At 37.9% G+C, this 19,101-nt stretch overlaps 1 protein-coding gene across 3 annotated transcripts in view; it reads right to left on the reverse strand.

Moving 5' to 3' along the window:
* Window positions 1-19,101, reverse strand: part of SLC12A1 (solute carrier family 12 member 1) — a 142,522-nt gene that overhangs the window by 5,657 nt on the left and 117,764 nt on the right. For all 3 annotated transcript variants that reach the window (XM_020976430.2, XM_020976370.2, XM_078151265.1), the window contains exons 22-25: window positions 17,537-17,668; window positions 17,196-17,307; window positions 15,842-15,928; window positions 1,655-1,790 (exon numbers count right to left, since the gene is read on the reverse strand). In XM_020976430.2, coding sequence (XP_020832089.1) covers window positions 1,655-1,790; window positions 15,842-15,928; window positions 17,196-17,307; window positions 17,537-17,668 — 467 coding nt within the window. The remainder of the gene's footprint in view (window positions 1-1,654; window positions 1,791-15,841; window positions 15,929-17,195; window positions 17,308-17,536; window positions 17,669-19,101) is intronic.

A 19,101-nucleotide genomic window follows, 5' to 3' on the forward strand; every position in this document is an offset into this window, starting at 1 on the left:
AAGTAAATATTGCTCTAGGGGTAAGGGAACTAGTAGGACTCATCTTTGATTGATCTCAGATTGGTTAGTCAATTAATTAGACACATCTATCCTTTATAAACAATCTCTAAGACCAGAGAAAAGCCTCAAGTATTTGATAACCTTGAAAAAGGAAGAAGTTAATTTGTACATGAAACAAATAAATTCTAGTTTGTTATATTATTGAAGTTCACTTATACATTAAACCAACTACAAATTCTGGTCTGTGGTGTAATTTCCTGTTATTTCCTTGGTTTTCAGTTCAGTTGGAAAAAGGACCAACTGTTGGAAATCCAATTCCCATTGACCTCAATACAGATAAGTATAATAGTTCTATGGATTCTATTGTAAAATCCAAGGTAGTTTTTTGATCATTGATTCCTCTTCAGATTTTCCTAGAACATGATATTTTGATTTCTGCCTTGCCCTATTACATTCTATCTTGTTGATACTTAATTTGTGTACTATACTATCCTTCCTATTAGTTTGCAAACTCCTGGAGGACAAGAATGACATCACATTTCAACTTTTTCTTAACCTGGTACTGCTTACATTATATATATTGGGTACTTGAGTATTGAATTAAATTTAATTCTGACCATTTTCTGAAGAAAGTCAATACTCTGCGTCTGATATCCAAGTTGATCACCACCCTTATGTCCCACTTATAACAGTCCTATAAGATCCTCATTACTATTGTTGTTCAGTTGTTTTTCAGTCATGTTTAACTCTTAGTGACCCCATTTGAGGTTTTTGTCGCAAAGATACTGAAGCGATTTGCCATTTCCTTCTCTAGTTCATTTTACAATGAGGAAACTGAGGCAAAAAAGGGCAAGTGACTTGCTCAGGGCGCACAGCTAGTAGTGTCTGAGGCTAGATTTGAACTCAGGAAGATGAGTCTTCCTGACTCCAGTCTCAACACTATCCACTGTACCACCTATATTCTCCCTACTACCAAACTGTCTTTAAAATGACTTTTTAATGCAATGACTTTTGCCTAAACCCTTCATTGAATGTGTTCAACTTAAATCTTTGCTGAGACTTCCATGGACTTTACACTTTTTGGAGAAGTAAATGGTACCTAAAACTTGACTTACCTGGTGATGCTCATAGACCATTCAGCCTGTATTTCTGCTTTTAAAAAGGTCTACATGGGACAGTTAGGTGGCACAGTGGAAAGGGTACCGGCCCTGGATTCAGGAAGACCTGAGTTCAAATTTTGCCTCAGGCACATAACATTTACTAGCTGTGTGACACTGGGCAAGTCACTTAACCCCATTGCCTAACCCTCCCCCCCCAAAAAAAGTCTACACTTAAATGACTATACACAAATACCTACTATTCTTTGAGATAATAGAAAAGCAAATTTCACAATTTTTATGGCTAATCTACTCTTCTTCTTTTCTAAAACAACACTGATTTTATAAGTCAAACCAAAAGAAATGGAAACAAGCAGTTTTTAAAGTAGTTATACCTAATAAGATGATTGAAAAATACCTAAAATGCAGAACCTCTAAATGCCCCCAAAATGAAAGCAAATAATAGAGGTTTCCACTGTTGCTCTTTCAACCAGCCACTGTTTTCTTTTCAGCTATTCAGACAACAATGTAGGAATTAAGAGAAGACAAGGCTTTACCTTTTCCTTGAACGCTTCCAGTTCTGAATCTGTAATTTTCCATGGAGTTTCTCTTTTTAATTTCTCAGCGGTTGTTAAATCTTTGCAGCTTTCATGGAGACGATACGGTTCAATCATCTCTTCAAAGAATTTCCAGCTGAAATTGGAATTATAAAGGATGCCTCACAGTAGGAAAATAACTCATTATTTCACAGATACTCTAGGTATTACTGGTCCTGCTGATTCTGGAATCAGTGCTGAATGTCATGCAAATCTTTTAAGAATTATTTATGTCCCATGAACAAAGACATATCTATCCTCTTGGCTTCTTAGAAGATGGCCAGAATTTGTTTAGTATGTCTCCAGCCCATGAAGTATTCATGTTGAGTTTAAACACAAAAATACAGAAATGCCAGCTCTTCTGGTAATGCAATTTCCATTCAAGCAAATGACTTTAGTATAGACATATTAGAACATAAAATAATTTTCCATTTGGGTTTTGCACATGCTAATTGGGAAACATCCTATGAATAGGGCATGAATTAGGCTTTAGTAAGAGGCAAAAGGGCTGCTTTAGCTTTCAGTGCACCTGTGCAAATTACCAATCATGTTACTATGGTATGGGCATGTTGAATGAGAAAAGGATATAATCTTGTGAATTTAATGACTGTAACAACATTTTGAGTATTTTTTTTGGTAACAGTTGTAGATAATGCTGCTTATTTTTGTGTGTTCTGGTGGTAGGAGAAAACTTTTCAAATGACTAGCATTTGAGTATACTTTAGGGGGTAGGGTGGTTGGGCTAGATTTTTATACCTGAAAATCTACAGATACTTTTGTATGATTAAAAGGAAAACATAATAGCAGGAGAGATACCTACTTAATAGGAGCTTTATAATATTTTAAAGCACTGCATATCTTATTGTATTTCATAAAATATTAATATAAATTTATTTCCCCAATCATAACAAAACAAATGTTACACTTTTAAAAGTATAACATAAAACATTCAATACCTTCAATACGTTGCTTTCAACTCTGAATTTTTCAAAAAAAATCTTTTTTTGGTCTTATATATAACATAGTTTAATTTTAATTAATAACTTAGGAAATAAAATTTAGTAAGTTTTGGAAATAAAAGTCAGTGTGTTATAGTAGCTGGTGGACTAGCTTGGAGTCAGGAAGAGCCAGGTTCAAGTTCTTCCAGAGACACTGTGTGACCACATGCGAGGCACTGAATTTTTCAGGGCCCGAGCAACTTTCTAAGTTTGTAAGGAAAATCAGAGGGCTGGACAAAAGCCTTAGGAAACAGTAAAATTTGGAATCTGGGAAAATTACGATTAACATTGGGTAGATGAATCAATAAACTAAAAACATAAAAAAAATAAGTCCAATTCTTTAGCTAGTGGGTCAGAGAAAGGTATGGGAAAAATGCAAAGGGAGAAAAATGAACCCAACCATGTGGGTTTTTGTCAGAAACATTAAGGACTGATATGATACATCATCGTAATTTCTATTACATAGTACCATTTAGAAGTATGACGAGGGGGGAGGGCCAGCTAGGTGGTGCAGTGGATAGAGCTCTGGCCTTGGAGTCAGGAGGACCTGAGTTCAAATCTGGCCTCAGACACTTGACACTTACTAGCTGTGTGACCCTGGGCAAGTCACTTAACCCTGATTACCTCATCAAAAAAAAAAAGTAGTATGACGGACAGCATGTCAGGTATGAAAACTAGTAGCAAGTACCACTTAGTAGCAGCTTTTATATGCCTGCCTGCAACCATTTCCTAAAAAGACTTCTAGAGACAGCATGGTATAATGGAAAGAATACTGGACTACTTCCTTCCTTTGAAGGAAGCAAGCAAGCATGTGTTAGGTACTGACTCTGTGTTAATTACTTTGTGAAGTGCTTTACAAATATTATGTTATTTAATCCTCACAGAAACTCTAGGAAGCAATGATCCCCATTTTATAATTGAGAAGTTAAATAACTTGCTCAGGGTCACACAGGTAGGAAGTGTCTGAGGCTGAATTTGAACTCAGGTCTTCCTGATGTCACTGGGCCGCCTCCAGTGAAGTGGGCCAGGAGTTGAGGCCCATATTTTAGTTCTAGTCCTGCCATTGACTTGTCAGGGTAAATCATTTAATGGACCTTGCCTTCAGTTTTCTCATTTGTCATCTGTCTTACTGGGACAACTTAGAATGATGGAGGCAACGTAAAGTGGAACGTGTGCTGGATTTTTACTATTATTTCAACCTTGGATAAGTCATTTAAACTCTGTGGGCCTTAGTTTTCTCATCTGCAAAGTAAGGGCCGTAAGGATCCATCTAGATATAAACCTATGAGTCTTCAAAAATATAAAGTGTTATTTAAATTATTTTTTTTGTTTTTGTTTTCTGTTACATAGGAACTTGTTAATTAATTAATAGTGTCCATCAGTTAATAGGTGAATTGCTTTCTGCCAAAACCTGGCATAAAATTAGATTGAACAAGGTAAGTTTTTTCTCAGAGCTACAAAGCAGAACACTTCCCATGTTCTTTGGGAAATGACAGGCAAAAGTGTTAACAATCCTTGTATTTTTCTATTCAGCCCAGCTCCCCTGGGTTCCTTTCTAAGCCTGATTACCCTAATTAAAGGACTTTCTAATTGCTCTTTATGATAAACTATGTATGGTGTGATATTCCATTGTTAAGTATAATTTTTATTTAACCCAGTTTTTTTGGGGGGAGGTATTATTCAATAACCACTCCTTCCTTTCTCCCCTCCCCTGGCTAGAGTAATTTATCTAATATGCCAAGTAACAAAACTTTTACTGTAATTGCATAATTTTCCTTCTCAGGTTCCCACATCGAGACTTCTTTTCTTCTTAGGTAATGCATAAGATTCTTCTGTTAACTACCCTGTCATCACTGTTAAACTAAATTTCTCTGCTTAATTGCTTCTAATTTTCTCTGTTTTTCATCTGAAGATTCTTGTCTCCTTCCTGGCCTATGACCCCTAATTCATTCCATATTGTCAAAGAATCAGATTTAACTACCTGAATCTCTCAGTTTCTCCTGGCTCAATTATTTTCTCATCCATTCATCTATCCATCCATTCATTCTAATTTCTCATAGCCAGGACAAGCATAAATACAGTTTCCTCCAATGCCAGAACTGTGCTCATGCTTTCTACTTTAGTCTAAACAACAGAACAGGTAGACTGAAAACTCATTAGGGTTTGATTTCCTAAACTAGTCAAAGTTGTACTCTGTGTCTATATTCCTGTAATTGTCTACAGGTATATAGTTTGGACCATTAGAGAAAGCCTCATCATGTATGGTAAATTACTTTTAATTTCACTCAGAAAGACCGGAGTGAGAATATGTTGCAGATAACTGACATGCATTTGAAGGCAGTGAAAAGGAGATGAGGGGTAGTAGCCACTAAACAGTCCTGATCCTTGGAAGATGGTAACCAGAGATAGGAATTTTCTATGCCAAAATAACATGGTTATCATCTTCAGGTGCTTTTTAAAACAACTGCTTATGAAAAGGACATCAAGTGATACTTAGGAATAAAAGATGTATTTTTTATGATGATGACTACCAAGTGGCTTAGATATTCTCTTTTGTAACCTACAAAATTCAATGAGGTCTCATATTTCAGAGGGGAAAGCCAGAGACCATCATTGTTAAGTCTTCCATTAAGGAGATGAAGGTCAGTAAGGTAATTTTGTGTCAGTAAGATAACTTTTCTGTTATGAATGATGCCTTTGGAGTAAGATCCTGGTGTGTACTCTAAAAGAAATATTTGAGAATAATCTGTCTTGTTGGTCAGTAACCATTCATGAAGCATCTACTATGTGCCAGGCACTGTGTTATGCACTGGAAGCACTATGCTAAGTGCTGACCCTGATTTTAAGCTACCTAGATTAGTCATGCTTTTACTGATCTTTTTACTGAACTTGAAGAAACTGCAGTTTCTTCAGATGGTTTGTGATCTTGTACATGGCAGATAGACTTGTTCAGAGACACTTAGGTCGCATTGCTGGGGATCTTGTATGCCTGTGGATGCTTCCTAAGGAAAAATAGTCTGGGAGGGGTAGAGCCAAGATGGTGGAGTAAAAGCAGTGACTTGCTTGAGCTCTCCCCCAAACTCCTCCAAGTACCTATAAAAATGGCTCTAAACAAATTCTAAAGCAGCAGAACCGACAAAAAGATGAAGTGAAACAAATTTCTAGCCCAAGACAACCTGGATGGTTGATCGGAAAGGTATATCGCTCCGGGCTGGGAGAGGAATGTAGTTTGGCATGGGTGCACAGGCCTCAGCAAACCTGGAGCAGGCCTCAGAGGACTGAATCACAGGCAGCTGTGGCGGTTTCCAGACTTTTCAACCCATGAACACCAGAGGCAACTTAGAAAGTCAGTAGGAAAAGTCTGTTTCTGTGGTGAGGGGGATGCACAGGGTCCCAGCCCCATTCCCCAAGCTTGCCCTGGGGCAATGGCTGCCTCAGGAGCTTCTGACCCACAGACTGAGGGGGAATCAAGTGGCTCATCAGAGGGGGATTGCAGGGATCTCTCTGCTGGTGCAGGATTCTCTTGCTTTGCCTGTGCTTGGATCTGGGTCACAGTTCTAGGTGGTGGTCCTGGGGCGAGGAGGAGAGCTGGCGTGATGGAGCTTGTAGTGGCTATGAAAAGGAAATCCTCCTCACAGTTCCAAGACAGAAAAGAGTGCTTGTGGTCACTCTTAGGGCAGAGCACAGGACAGGAAAGGAGTAAACACCTTGCCCTTGATCATAGCACTTTGGAAGAACTGAAAATTTCCAGGTCCCTAGAAGTATCTCTGAGGACAGTTGCACAAAACCCCTGAAGCTTGAGGCAGTACATTCTCCACACTGGAAACAGATCCCTACCTTAACAAAGAGTGTACAACTCAGGTAATTGGCCTGGATCATGAGCAAGCAGTGCAAAAAGAGTCAGACTATATTATCTTAACTTTGGTGACAAAGAAGATCAAAACATACAACCAGAAGAAGACAATGAAGCCAAAGCTCCTACATCCAAAGCATCCAAGAAAAATATGAATTGGTCCCAGGCCATGGGAGAGCTCAAAAAAGATTTTGAGAAGCAAGTAAGAGAAGTAGAGGGAAAACTGAGAGTGATGCTAAAGGAGACCCAAAAAATACTGAAGAAAATAACACCTTAAAAAATAGCCTAACCCAAATCTCAAAAGAGGTCCAAAAAGCCAATGAGGAGAAGAATGCCCTAAAAAGCAAAATTGGCCAAATGGAAAAGGATGTCAAAAAGCTTACTGAAGAAAATACTTTCTTAAAAATTAGAATGGAGTAATTGGAAGCTAGTGACTGTATGAGAAATCAAGGCATTGTAAAACTAATCCAAAAGAATGAAAAAAATAGAAGAGAATGTGAAATATCTCATTGAAAAAACAACCAACCTAGAAAATAGATCCAGGAGAGAAAACTTAAAAATTATTGGACTATTTGAAAGCTATGATCAAAAACAGAGCCTAGACATCATCTTTCAAGAAATTATCCAGGAAAACTGCCCTGATATTTTAGAACCAGAGGGCAAAACAGAAATTGAAAGAATCCACTGATTTCCTCCTGGAAGAGATCCCCGAAGGAAAACTCCTAGGAATACTGTAGCCAAATTCCAGAATTCTCAGGTCAAGGAGAAAATATTGCAGGTGGCCAGAAAGAAACAATTCAAGTATTGTGTAAACACAATCAGGATAACACAAGATTTAGCAGCTTCTACATTAAGGGACCAGAGGGCATGGAGTATGATATTCCAGAGGGCAAAGGAGATAGGATTACAACCAAGAATCAACCACCCAGCAAAACTGAGTATAATCCTTCAGGGGAAAAACTGGTCATTCAATGAAATAGGGGACTTTCAAGCATTCCTGATGAAAAGACCAGAGCTGAATATAAAATTTGACTTTCAAATACAAGACTTAAGTGAAACATGGAAGAAGTAAACAGGAAAGAGAAACCATAAGAGACTTATTAAAGTTGAACTGTTTACATTCCTACATGGAAAGATGATATTTGTAACTCATGAGTCCTTTGTCAATATTAGGGTAGTGGGAGGGAAAATTATATGTATAGATAGATAGATAGATAGATGGCACAGGGTGAGTTGAAGATGAAGGGGTGATATCTGGAAAATAAAATTAAGGGATGAGAGAGGATTATACTGAGAGAAGGAGAAAGGGAGAAGTAGAATGGGGTAAATTATCTCAACATGAAACAGACAAGAAAAGGCTTTTACAGTGAAGGGGAAATGGGGGAGGGTGAAAGGGAATGAATGAATCCTATTCCCATAGGATTTGGCTTAAGGAGGGAATAACACACAATGAGGTATGGAAATCTATCTTACCCTATAGGAAAATAAAGGGGAAAGGGGACAAGAGAGCAGAGGGTTGATAGAAGGGAGGGCAGATTGGGGGAGGGGACAATCAGAAACAAACACTTCTGAGGAGGGACAGGGTCAAAAGAGAGAATAGAATAAATGGGGGGTAGGATAGGATGAAGGGAAATATACTTAGTTTTTCACAACATGACTACTATGGAAGTGTTTTGCATGACTACACATCTATAACCTGTATTGGGATGCTTCCTTTTCAATGAGGGTGGGTGGGGAGGGAGGAAGGGAGAAAATTTGTAACCCAAAGTTTTAAAAACACATTTAAAAACACAAAGTTTAAAAAAATAAAAAAAAGAAAGGAAAAATAGTCTGAGGGGACAATTCAGACTAAAAATAGTCAATTTAATGCTAGTAAAGACTAGGAATAATGGCACAGGATTATAGCAACTGTTGGTAGCTGTGGCTAACCTCTACTTTATTGGAATACTAGCAGCAGATTTGCCCCAATCATCTCTATAGTATCATAGGCCATCTATAGATCTCATCTATCACAATATCATTATACCTATGAATAAAATGTAGTGCTTGGAAGGAGGGAGAGAGAGAGAGATAAATAAACAGACAAAGATAGATGGAGATAGACAGTATCTCTCACCTAAAGATACTTCTTCATTTAAATATACGGCATGATATCAAAGTCCCTGGAGTATGCTAGTCAGAGTAGTGCCTGCTGTGTGTGTTTTGCTGCAAGATCCCTGAGCATTTCTATTATGGGTGTACAGAGATGATGTACAATTCTCAGGAAGTTCTGAAAACAAAATTAACTTAAATTCGCTTTAATTTAAAAAATTAGGTAGAATATTTTTGTGTCTCTGGGGAAGTGTTGCCAAGAAAGATTAGCAACAACAGGATGTTGCTGTTGAGAGATGGTTGGGAACCACCATAGTAGAGGAAATGACGCATGATTCCTCATCGCAAACCCAACATTTTTGGCTATGAGGGTCACTTGTCTGTCAAATTGTAACAATAGAATTTGTAATCTACCAAGATAAGAGAATAACCATTCTCTGCCGAGGAATATTTCCTCCATATGGAGAATGATAGAGAGAAAGATTATTATGAAAGTGCTTATCCCTAATCATTCTTTAGGCAAACATCAGTCAACTGAATACCCTACTCAGGTCCAACCCATAGAAACATTTTCAGTATCAAAGTTTTTAAAAGTTCCATTATCCTCCCACACAGGCTAATGGAATCTGACTCAACCTAGGTGTCATCCTTGACTTCTCACTCTTTCTAATCCGGCATATCAATCTGTTGCCAAGTCCTGTCAATTTTGGCTCCCTTCTCTCCTTTGACACTACCACCACCCTGGTGCAGATCTTCATTGCCTCATGTCCAGCCTATTGCAACAACCTACTGGTTGGTCACACTGCTTCACCCCCACCCACTGCAATGTGGTCCATTATACTCAGTTATTAAATTGATTTTCCTAAATGGCAGAGCTGACCATGCCACACCTTCCCTCCCTATTTCAATAAACTACAGTGGTTTCCTATCACCTCCTGGATCAAAAATAAACTCCTCTGTTTGTCACACAAAGCCATTCACAACCTGGCCCCCTACCTTTCCAGTCTTCTTACTGACCTCCATATTGTGTGTGATCCACCAACATTGGCATCTTTACTGTTCCTTACATAAGACACTCCATCTCCAGATGCCAGGCATTTTCACTGGCTGTCCCTCATGGTTGGAATTCTCCCCATCCTCATCTTTGCTTCCTGGCATCCCTGAAGTTTTTCATTTCCCACATAAAATCTTACTTTCTACAAGGAACCTGTCCAGATTCCCCTTAAATCTAGTGCTGGAAGGCACTCTGTTGATTATTTCCAATTTAGTCTCTATTGTTTATACATTGTTGTTTCCATGTTGTCTTTTCCATTTGACTGTTAGCTTCTTGAAAGAAAGGTTTCTTTTGCACATTTTTGTTTCCCCAGTGCTTAGCACAGTGCCCAGCACATAGTAGGAGCTTAATATGCTTATTGACTGGCTGACATACCAAGTGAAGGCCGTGCGGTACAATGGAAAGAAGCTCGAACATAGAGTCACAGGACCTGAGTTAGAATCCTGGCTCTGCCACTTTCATCTGTGCGACATAGGGTAAATCACTTAAAATTTCTGGGCCTCAGCATCCTCATTTTTAAAATGAGGGCCTTAGAATAGATGCCTTGTAAGGTTCCTTCTAGCTCTTGACTTATGATCCGAAGATATTTGTAGTGAGATTTCAGTCTTGAACAAAATGGGGCAGGGGCTTGCAGGGCCCCCTAATTCCTGCTTTTGCCTTCTGAACAGTAGAGATCCCATATCACACAAACCAGGCATGCAACAAGGGGAAGGTATCTATGTTTCCAAAGAATGATGGGTTGTGTGAAGATCAAGTGGATATCAACATGGCAGAAGCTACCTCAGCATGCCCTGTGTCAGACTGCAGAAGATGGAGAGGCATATAGGCACATTATAGAAGCTAGCATAGTAGATGCCTAAGTAGAACTCTTAATTGGATAGAAAACTGTGTCAAAAAAATTGTAAGGAAGCAAGAGAGCGGAAAAGACTATCAGGTTAATGAATATAGAGGCCAAAGTATCCATCTTGAATCGTCATTAAAAATAAGTCAGCAAACCAAAGCAATCTTCAGTTGCTGAAAATGCACCTGAAAACGATAATTTGGATATGAAAAACCTCATTTCTGATACTAATAGTACTGTAACTTTGACTTTCACACAAGGAAAATTTGATAAGTGGAAAGCTATGTGCCCTAAACTCTACAAAACACTGTGGAAAATAAAAAAGAAGCAAAGAGACATTTTTAACCCCCAAAGATCTTGCACTGTATCTGGGGCACACAGGAAGGCCCTTTCTTCTAGCCAAGTGGGATATGGGAAGCTTTGGATAGAGGGTTTGCAAAGGTGAAGTATTCACATTAAGTGCTGCTACTACGTCATATGTGTGGCTAGATTGCCTAGGAGAACAATAGTATGTCTTCTTATTAGTCATTGGGGTAACAAATGGCATGTTTAGCAGAACAAAACTGGGGTAGGGGGATATCTGAGGGTCTTAGTGGACTAAAAGATCAGTATTAATAAGCACTGTAACGAAGCAGTCACAATTCTAATGCTAATGAGAACGTAATCTGCACTGATGTTTAGTGTGGGGAACATGAGAAGCAACAATCCTGAGACCATAGCTAAAGTGTTGTATTCCCTTCTGGAGACTACATTTTAGAAAGCATATTGATAGAGTCAAGTGCCTGCCAATAAGGCCAGGAAGTTGAGAGCATATAAAGACTGGCTGAAGGGACTGTGGATGTTTTGCAAGGAGGATAGGAGACAGGGAAAACTTAAACTGTTTAAAGGATTGTCCTGTTGAAAAGAAAGTAGATTTATTTTGCTTGATCCTCAGATGAGAAAACTAAGTCCAATGGGTAGAAGTTGGAGTGGCAGATTTCAGCTAGATACAGATGGATAGAGAGGGTGTGGACCAAAAGACCTCTTAGAAGTGAGTACTCCCTCCAGTGATGCATATAGCAACCCCTCCATGCCTGCCCTTCCTGTATGACTCTTGTCAGGATCCTCCCATCAATTTGCCAAAGGTATTCCACCTGATGTACTTGGGCTTTCTTCTTGTTCTCTTGACGTAACATAGATTCTAGTGGAACACACGAGCTCTCTATTGCTTGCTTTCCCCTCATTCTCACTATGTGATTAGTCATTTTTTCCCAGCCATGCATTTCTCTGATGGCATCCTTTATTCTATTTCTCCTGCATAATTCCTTCTCAGTAAGGTGTTTTAGCCAGCATAGGTCCAACGTATACCTTGTCATTGCCCTTTGAGTGATCTTCAATGTTACTTCTTTGGAGGCAGTAGTATCTACGGCTTGTTGCCATGTGATATTATCCAAATATTGGTGTTCAGGACATGGGCCATTGTTACAGAGAGAAATTTGAGGTCATTGAAAGAACCATGCAATTTTCCAAAGGCAATTCGGCCTGCTGCCCTTCTTTTGTCCAATTCAGTAGTCGGTACATTATCCATTTACAGTGTCTGTCCATGAGATATTTACTGATAGATGACTTCTATGGTTTCTCGGTCCAACTGTATATCATAATTTGGACAATAGCCATTCTTCATTCACATATTTATTTTTCCTGAGTGATAGTTAGGCTGCTGTCTTTGGAGTAATCATGGATCTCATTTAGGAGGCTCTGCAGTGTTCAGAGGCTTGATGTAATCAGTACAATGCTATTCACAAGCAGGAGCATCTGGAGGAAGAATCCCTTTCATTTGAACTCTATTGTGCATATCCTCAGTGACAGTGGCAAATATCTTTGGCAAGCATATCTCTTGCCTGATAATTATAACCAGAGGGTCAATGAACAAAGTTATTTCTGTTGTCACCTTATTCAAGGAATCTTGAATGGCATATATGCATGGGAGACATCTTGTTGGAAGAGGGCCTTTAAGATAGTGTTTTGTTCTATCAAAAAGTGCTTTTTTCATAACAACAAAAACAGTGGAATCTTATTCTCTATACCTTTCAATCAGTTGTGTGATGAAAGATATGACTTGATGTAGAATGTCATTTGAGAAAACCTGTCTATTTCCTTCTATCTGGGTCACTGCTCTGCAACTGGTACAATATATTCAAATATTTCTGGGAAAAAGCAGTTCTCTAAGTGACTAAAAGCAGTACAGAGGATAAAAGCAGATAAAAGCTGCCAGCAAGAAGGTTAAAAGTAGTCAGCAAAGAGGTTTCCTGGGGATTCAGAAGCTCTTTTCCAAAGTCCTAAAAACTGCTTTTATGTCCATAGGGCTCATAACTGGGTCTCAGATCAACCCATCTTGGGGCAAAGTTAACCCGAACCTGCCCAGTTCTGCACCACTACTTATTGCTCAAAATGGTGTTGTGGGAGTATAAGGATTGTACTTACGCCTCTCCAGATCTACCGGTGTGTTATGGACCATAACATATTCTCATATTCTCCTCAAGGATACTCCCAATGTATGTATGTATGTTACTCTTATAAGAAAACTTTGTACAAATGGGGCTAGGCAGACAGGTCAGTAATCACTGATATTTTCCATTGCCTCTTGTTGTTATTATAACAAGGTCCAAGTTGTTCCTCCCCCCCCCCCCCCCGTGCTTTTGGCATCTTCTTCAGAGGCCTTGAGAATTAATCCTTCGGTTCTCCTAGATTTGTGTCGCTCCTAATCTGACGTCCGTGTGCATACTTTTATTTTCATCCAGCTTTTGCCATATACGCTTTCTTCAGGGCCGCTTCTTCTTTCTCATGCAACAGCATATTTGTGACCAAATGTGGTGGCTCTGCTGTCCTTGATGATGAAAGTTTATTGTGAAAATCCTTATAAACATTTTTCATTTTCATTTGTTTATTGGCCTTTCGCTGGCTTTATCCTTGAATAATGTTGCTCGTAATAAGGAACATATTCCTAAAATTTAGAGTTGTCTAAAAGTAAGACACATAAGGTGGATAGAGTGCTGGGCCTGGAGTCAGGAAGACTCATCTTCCTGAGTTCAAATCCGCCTCAGATACTTACTAGCTATATGACCCTGGATAAGTCACTTGCCCCTGTTTGCCTCAGTTTACTTATCTGTAAAATGAGCCAGAGAAGGAAATGGCAAACCACTCCACTATCTTTGCCAAGAAAACCTCAAAGGGGTCACAAAGAGTTGGACACGACAATGAGGTCCTCTCAGTGGAGGCCTCCTGTAAAGGATGTTGTGGCAAGAATTCCTGCTTTAGGCATGTATTGGACTAGATGCACCTTTTCAATTCAGAGATTCTGTGATTCTGAGGCTTTTAAGGAGGAGTAGCAATGATCTGCCATATAGCCTTGGATGTGGAAATTGGCATAGCCTGCCTTGTTGAAATCTAACTCTGCCCATGGGGTATTCTTAGTTTGTACCCTTCATATCCTGTAGCCATCGTAGGTCTTCCAGTGTGCTGTAGAATTGTGTTTCTACAATAAAATGGGGTTTTTTTTTTGGCCTGGTTTGTCTTTGAAAACCTAGAGAAATCCTGTGTGGTAGATTAGTTCTGAATCTCTTTTAGGAATTCCAATCACATGGGAAAGGATTTTGGAGGCTAGAATTGAGTTACATTCCCTTAATTCAGTCCTGCCTAACCGCCTATATAGATCCTCTAAGTGAACTGGCAGCTCAAGGTAGCTTTGAAACTGACCTACCCATCCCAGCAGCTTCAAGCTTATTTGATTATATAAAAGAAACATACTAAGAGGAAAGGACTTAAAGTGAATTGAAATTCATCTATTCTTCAATTAAATGAAAATTCTGAAGGCCACCAGAGAGTATTATACTAGAGTCCGGTAGGCATGTTAATTCTGTATTCCGAAGAGAATTGCAAAAAGGCTTAATTTGATTAAGAACGTGTAGTAATTGTAGAATTGATTAAAGTAAAGCATTATAGATCTGCCTAGCATAAAATGCAAATATGACAGCAGAGTGAGGACAATTATATCTCAAGTAGCTTTCTTATAAAATTAAGGCATGGGTTCTGTTACAAAGCCATTTGAATTGGCTGATAGTATAGTTACAGAGAGCTAGAATGGCATAGTGGATAGAGCTGGCCTCAGAGTTAGGACGTTTGGGCTTCAAGTCTTGCTTTTTACACATACTGGCTCTGTGATTCTGGGTAAGTCACTAATGGCCATTGTCTCAGGCAATTCTCAGGGACTATCAGTCCCAGAGAAGGTGCTTATATGCATTGGCAGAGGGAGATCCCTCACTGGGAGTTCCCCATACTGATGAAACCACAGGTCTAGTTCCTTACTACTCCTCTTTTTTTTTTTTTTGCGAGGCAATGGGGTGAAGTGACTTTCCCAGGGTCACACAACTAGTAAGTGTCAAGTGTCTGAGGCTAGATTTGAACTCAGGTCTTCCTGAATCCAGGGCCGGTACCCTAATCACTGCACCATCTAGCTGCCCCCTTACTACCCCAATGAAAACAAACAAACAAACCAGCTGTATTAGTCTCATAAATCACCAAGTATTTAGTGGCTGTTGCTTTGATAATAAGATAGAATTTTGAAATTTGGATAAACTGGCATTTTATTATTGGTCACATATACAATAGGAATTTATAAGCAGGAACATAATTTAGGTCATGGATTGGAAAAGGGACAATCAGAGATTGAGGGAGCAAAGAAATGTAGAAGTACAAAGAAAATTTAGGAGATCAGAAAATACAAGGGGCAATAAACCCTAGGGAACATAAATGTGCTGAGCTATACCTGAACAGCTTACTCCAAAGTATATATATGCCCTATACAATACAATAGTCCATTTCCCCAAGTTGTTCATAAATGCCCCCCAATTATAGATACACCATACATGGCATGGCATGATAATATCTATCTATCCATCATCATCATCATCATCATCATCATCATCATCATCATCATCATCATCATCTTTTCAGAGAAGTTTTGACCATTCCCTATGAAGAGACAGCTTAGAAAGAAACATTAAAGACAACTGTGATATGTTGGCTGAATTTCTTTTGAAATTTTCAAGCTTTCTCCTCACCGTGCAAGTCTCATTGGCCATTTGAAAGTACCCTACACAATAATTTATTGGCTAGTTCCATGTTCATGATTATTTTAGGTCCCTCTTAGTTCTATGATACCAGAAACTGACTGCGGTAAAAGCTTAACTTTCTCGGTCTTTGATAATGAGCATAAAAGGGAACAAGAGATTACTGTGGAGGTAAATAATGGATTTTAATAAATGCTTCATACCTTTCTTTGTTTGGTTTAATATTGATGTCACCAATGATGTGGATGTCTGCAAATTTTATCCTAAATTTGCTCAAAAGTGAAGCCATCCTAAAACATAAGAAAGAACATTTCATCACTACATATTTAACTACTCTCAATCAAACAATATTTGTATTTGAGTTAAGATATCAAAGCAATTATGTTTCATTTCAACTTCGCTTCTCAGGCAAGCTAATTTATCTAAAAGATTTTAGTTAGTGTTTGATTTTCATTATAACGCTTGATGGAGATATTAAATTTGGGCTCAAATTGTTTCATCAAAGCCCCAAGAAAAAGTTATATAGGTATAAAAACCAGACCTAGAAAATGGGACTAGAAATGTACATTTAAGGAAGAACAGTGATAATTTGTTCACATTTCTTTCAACTTGGACTTTTTGATAGATCTTTGATTTCATCAATGTGCATCCTCCTTCCACTTGTACATATTACAGTCCTTCTATAACTTTTCATTCTGTGCAAAAAAAAATATTGTCCACATCTATACAAATCTCCCAGAGAAAATCTGCTCAACACACTAAAGCCTTTCTTTGATGCTTTTAGTAGTCAGTAAACACCAGTGGAAAGCTCTGATTATCTATCTATTATTCATCACTTTGCTACATGATGGGGCGTACCCCATTTTCTGGATACTCTTGATGATGCTTTTTATGTCAATTTTTGCATGTAAGTCAACATTGGTATTGTACTGTAGTCTACTTATGCCTAATATGCCTTTATCACCTGAAATTTCAATTCTTCTAAGATTATGGTGCTTCATGATTATCAGGTATATGGCACCACTAGGAGAATAATAGTGAAAATCATAAATGTGCACACCTCCACCTTTTTAAGGATATACTTACTCAGTTGCAATACCAAGACCTGAAGGTTAGTTATTGAATTAGTCAGTTGCATCTATAAAACTGAAATCATCACTTGTATTTTCTCTTCTATCAAGCAAATGTGGGTATAACTTTAGGAGTCTCTTTCTTTTGAATAGTTAATTAGATAAAACCAAATAAACATTAAAGAAAGTAATGATATTCCCATTCAAGCCTGAAAATGCGCCAACACTGGAGAGGGTATTGTTTTAAAAGCATTTAAATCTTCTAGTTGCGGGAGTATGGTGATTAAAAAAACAAAGCTGATGTATTCACCAGTTGCCTAGAATAGTGAATTATGGGAAAGAAAATAAATCTGAACTCTGTCAGAATGGCTTTATTTTTATTTCAGTTGTACCCGAAAGGTTCTTAGAGATTTTAATAGGAGCTGTTAAATAGTATTAACCATAAGCCACATACATATTTTAAATGACAGAAATTGCCAATACATACGCTATTTTTTCTTCTTCAATACGGTTTATCTTGCCTCCAACATAAATCCTTAATTTGCAGTCTTTCCATTTTTTCCTGAGAGTCAGGATATAGGGGATTAGGAGTGTTAACCCTGGAGGGGAAAAAGTTTATTATGACTCTGTAAGATGAATGAATGTGTGTAAGTGATAGAGAACATTTCAATTTCTTTATTCAGTCCTATATTTATAGTGCCTAATTTTTTTTTAACTCTTTGGAAATTTCATACCTCATTTGTTAACGTTATATGTTTCCCATACATTATGCTAAATTTTGTCAATAGAGAAATCCTGCTCCCTGCAGTACTTTTTAGCATCACTTACCTCCGTCATCAAACAACCACCAAACATCAATGGTGCCTTTGCCTTGCTTCTTTTTAAACTGAGTGCTGGCTTCCACCAGTCTCTGATTGAACTCCCCCACGTGCATTGACTGGATTGTGTTAATGCCAGTATCTGAAATGAAAAAAGAAAAATTTGAAAATGGTAACAAAGTAACTTTCCAATAAATCAGTTGAGTAAAACAGAAGGCGTCTAATGATTTTTTTCCCCCTTATGGTGGGAAGAGTTAAATTTTGAAAAACTGAGTAGATAAATAATGGATTCCATTTTCTCTCTTTTTCTCTATTTGCATAATAATTAATATCACTTTTTACTTTTAAATGAAGATTTAAGACTGGCCTAAGAATTATAAATTTTGTTATTGGAGATCTTTGTGTGTTTTTTAGTCCTTGATCCTCTGCCTCAAAGAGGAATTGTGTTTTAGTCATGTGGCAATTCTAATAACATGACAAATTTATATTTAGTAGTTTAGAAACCCTAAACAACCACAAAACCCCCAAGACAATTTCCAAATTTCAGATGTAAATTTGTTTGAGAATTCTAATCTTTCCGATTTACCTAAAAATAAAAAATATTGTTACAGAGGTCCTTAAATATGTCATATATGGCAATATATTTAGAATTTTATAGTTACAGAATATATAAATGTTTTCTATATCACTTGAAAATCTGGTTTTACAAAATTCTCCAGGACCCATCTACCATCTTGGCTTTATGCCTCCTCCCCTGCTTTTGAAGGTCCTGTTATCTTCATTCCCTAAGAGTAGTTTTCACCCCCCTCTCCTTAAGGAATGTAATAATATATATCTAAATTAGAATTGCATAGGTTTTAAAGAAACAAAAAAATTCACAGTATAAAATTTCAAAATAAAAGCAACTTTTGCATATATGAGGAACTCCATTATTGAGGCCTGTGAGAGCCAATTGGACAGATGCTGGTTATTTATGGGATGTTTGAGGGTGCTTTAGAACTGATATTTCCCTCCTTAATATCTACTTTTAAAGATCTCTACCTTTGAAGTTCAGCTTAAGCTCCACCTTCTACAGCAAACCCTTGTCTGATCCCTGCCCACCTACTATTGACTTCCTCTCCTCAAAAATTATCTTGTATTTATTTTGTTTATATTTATAAAAGTACATGTTAGGCATGCGTTGAGCATATGCCAGCAAACAAACTATGGAGGAGCATTCCCATTGGCCTTTCTCCTATGCAAGTTACTTGCCTCAACAGAAGGTAAGCTTCTTGAGGGTGGAGATTGTTTTATTTTTCTTTGTATTCCTATCCTTCACACATAGAAAATGCTTTTAATAAATATTTGCCGATTGATTTAACTCTAGTTTGCAGTTTGTAAGCAACTGAAAAAAAAATAAAATCTTTCCCCAAACTAGAAACCTTTAATTTATAAAGCTATAAGCTAAGCTTCTAGGGGCACCTGTGAAATAGGTTTCTTTAGCTTTGCATCATACCTTCCTTCATCATTATGATTCTTTCATGTCTCTCAAAGAACATAAAAGAAAAATAGGTACTGAAACCAGTTTATTGAAGC

This window comes from Phascolarctos cinereus, unplaced genomic scaffold, assembly GCF_003287225.1.
Source record: "Phascolarctos cinereus isolate Bilbo 61053 unplaced genomic scaffold, phaCin_HiC Scaffold_3;HRSCAF=262, whole genome shotgun sequence".
Classification (NCBI taxonomy): domain Eukaryota; kingdom Metazoa; phylum Chordata; class Mammalia; order Diprotodontia; family Phascolarctidae; genus Phascolarctos; species Phascolarctos cinereus.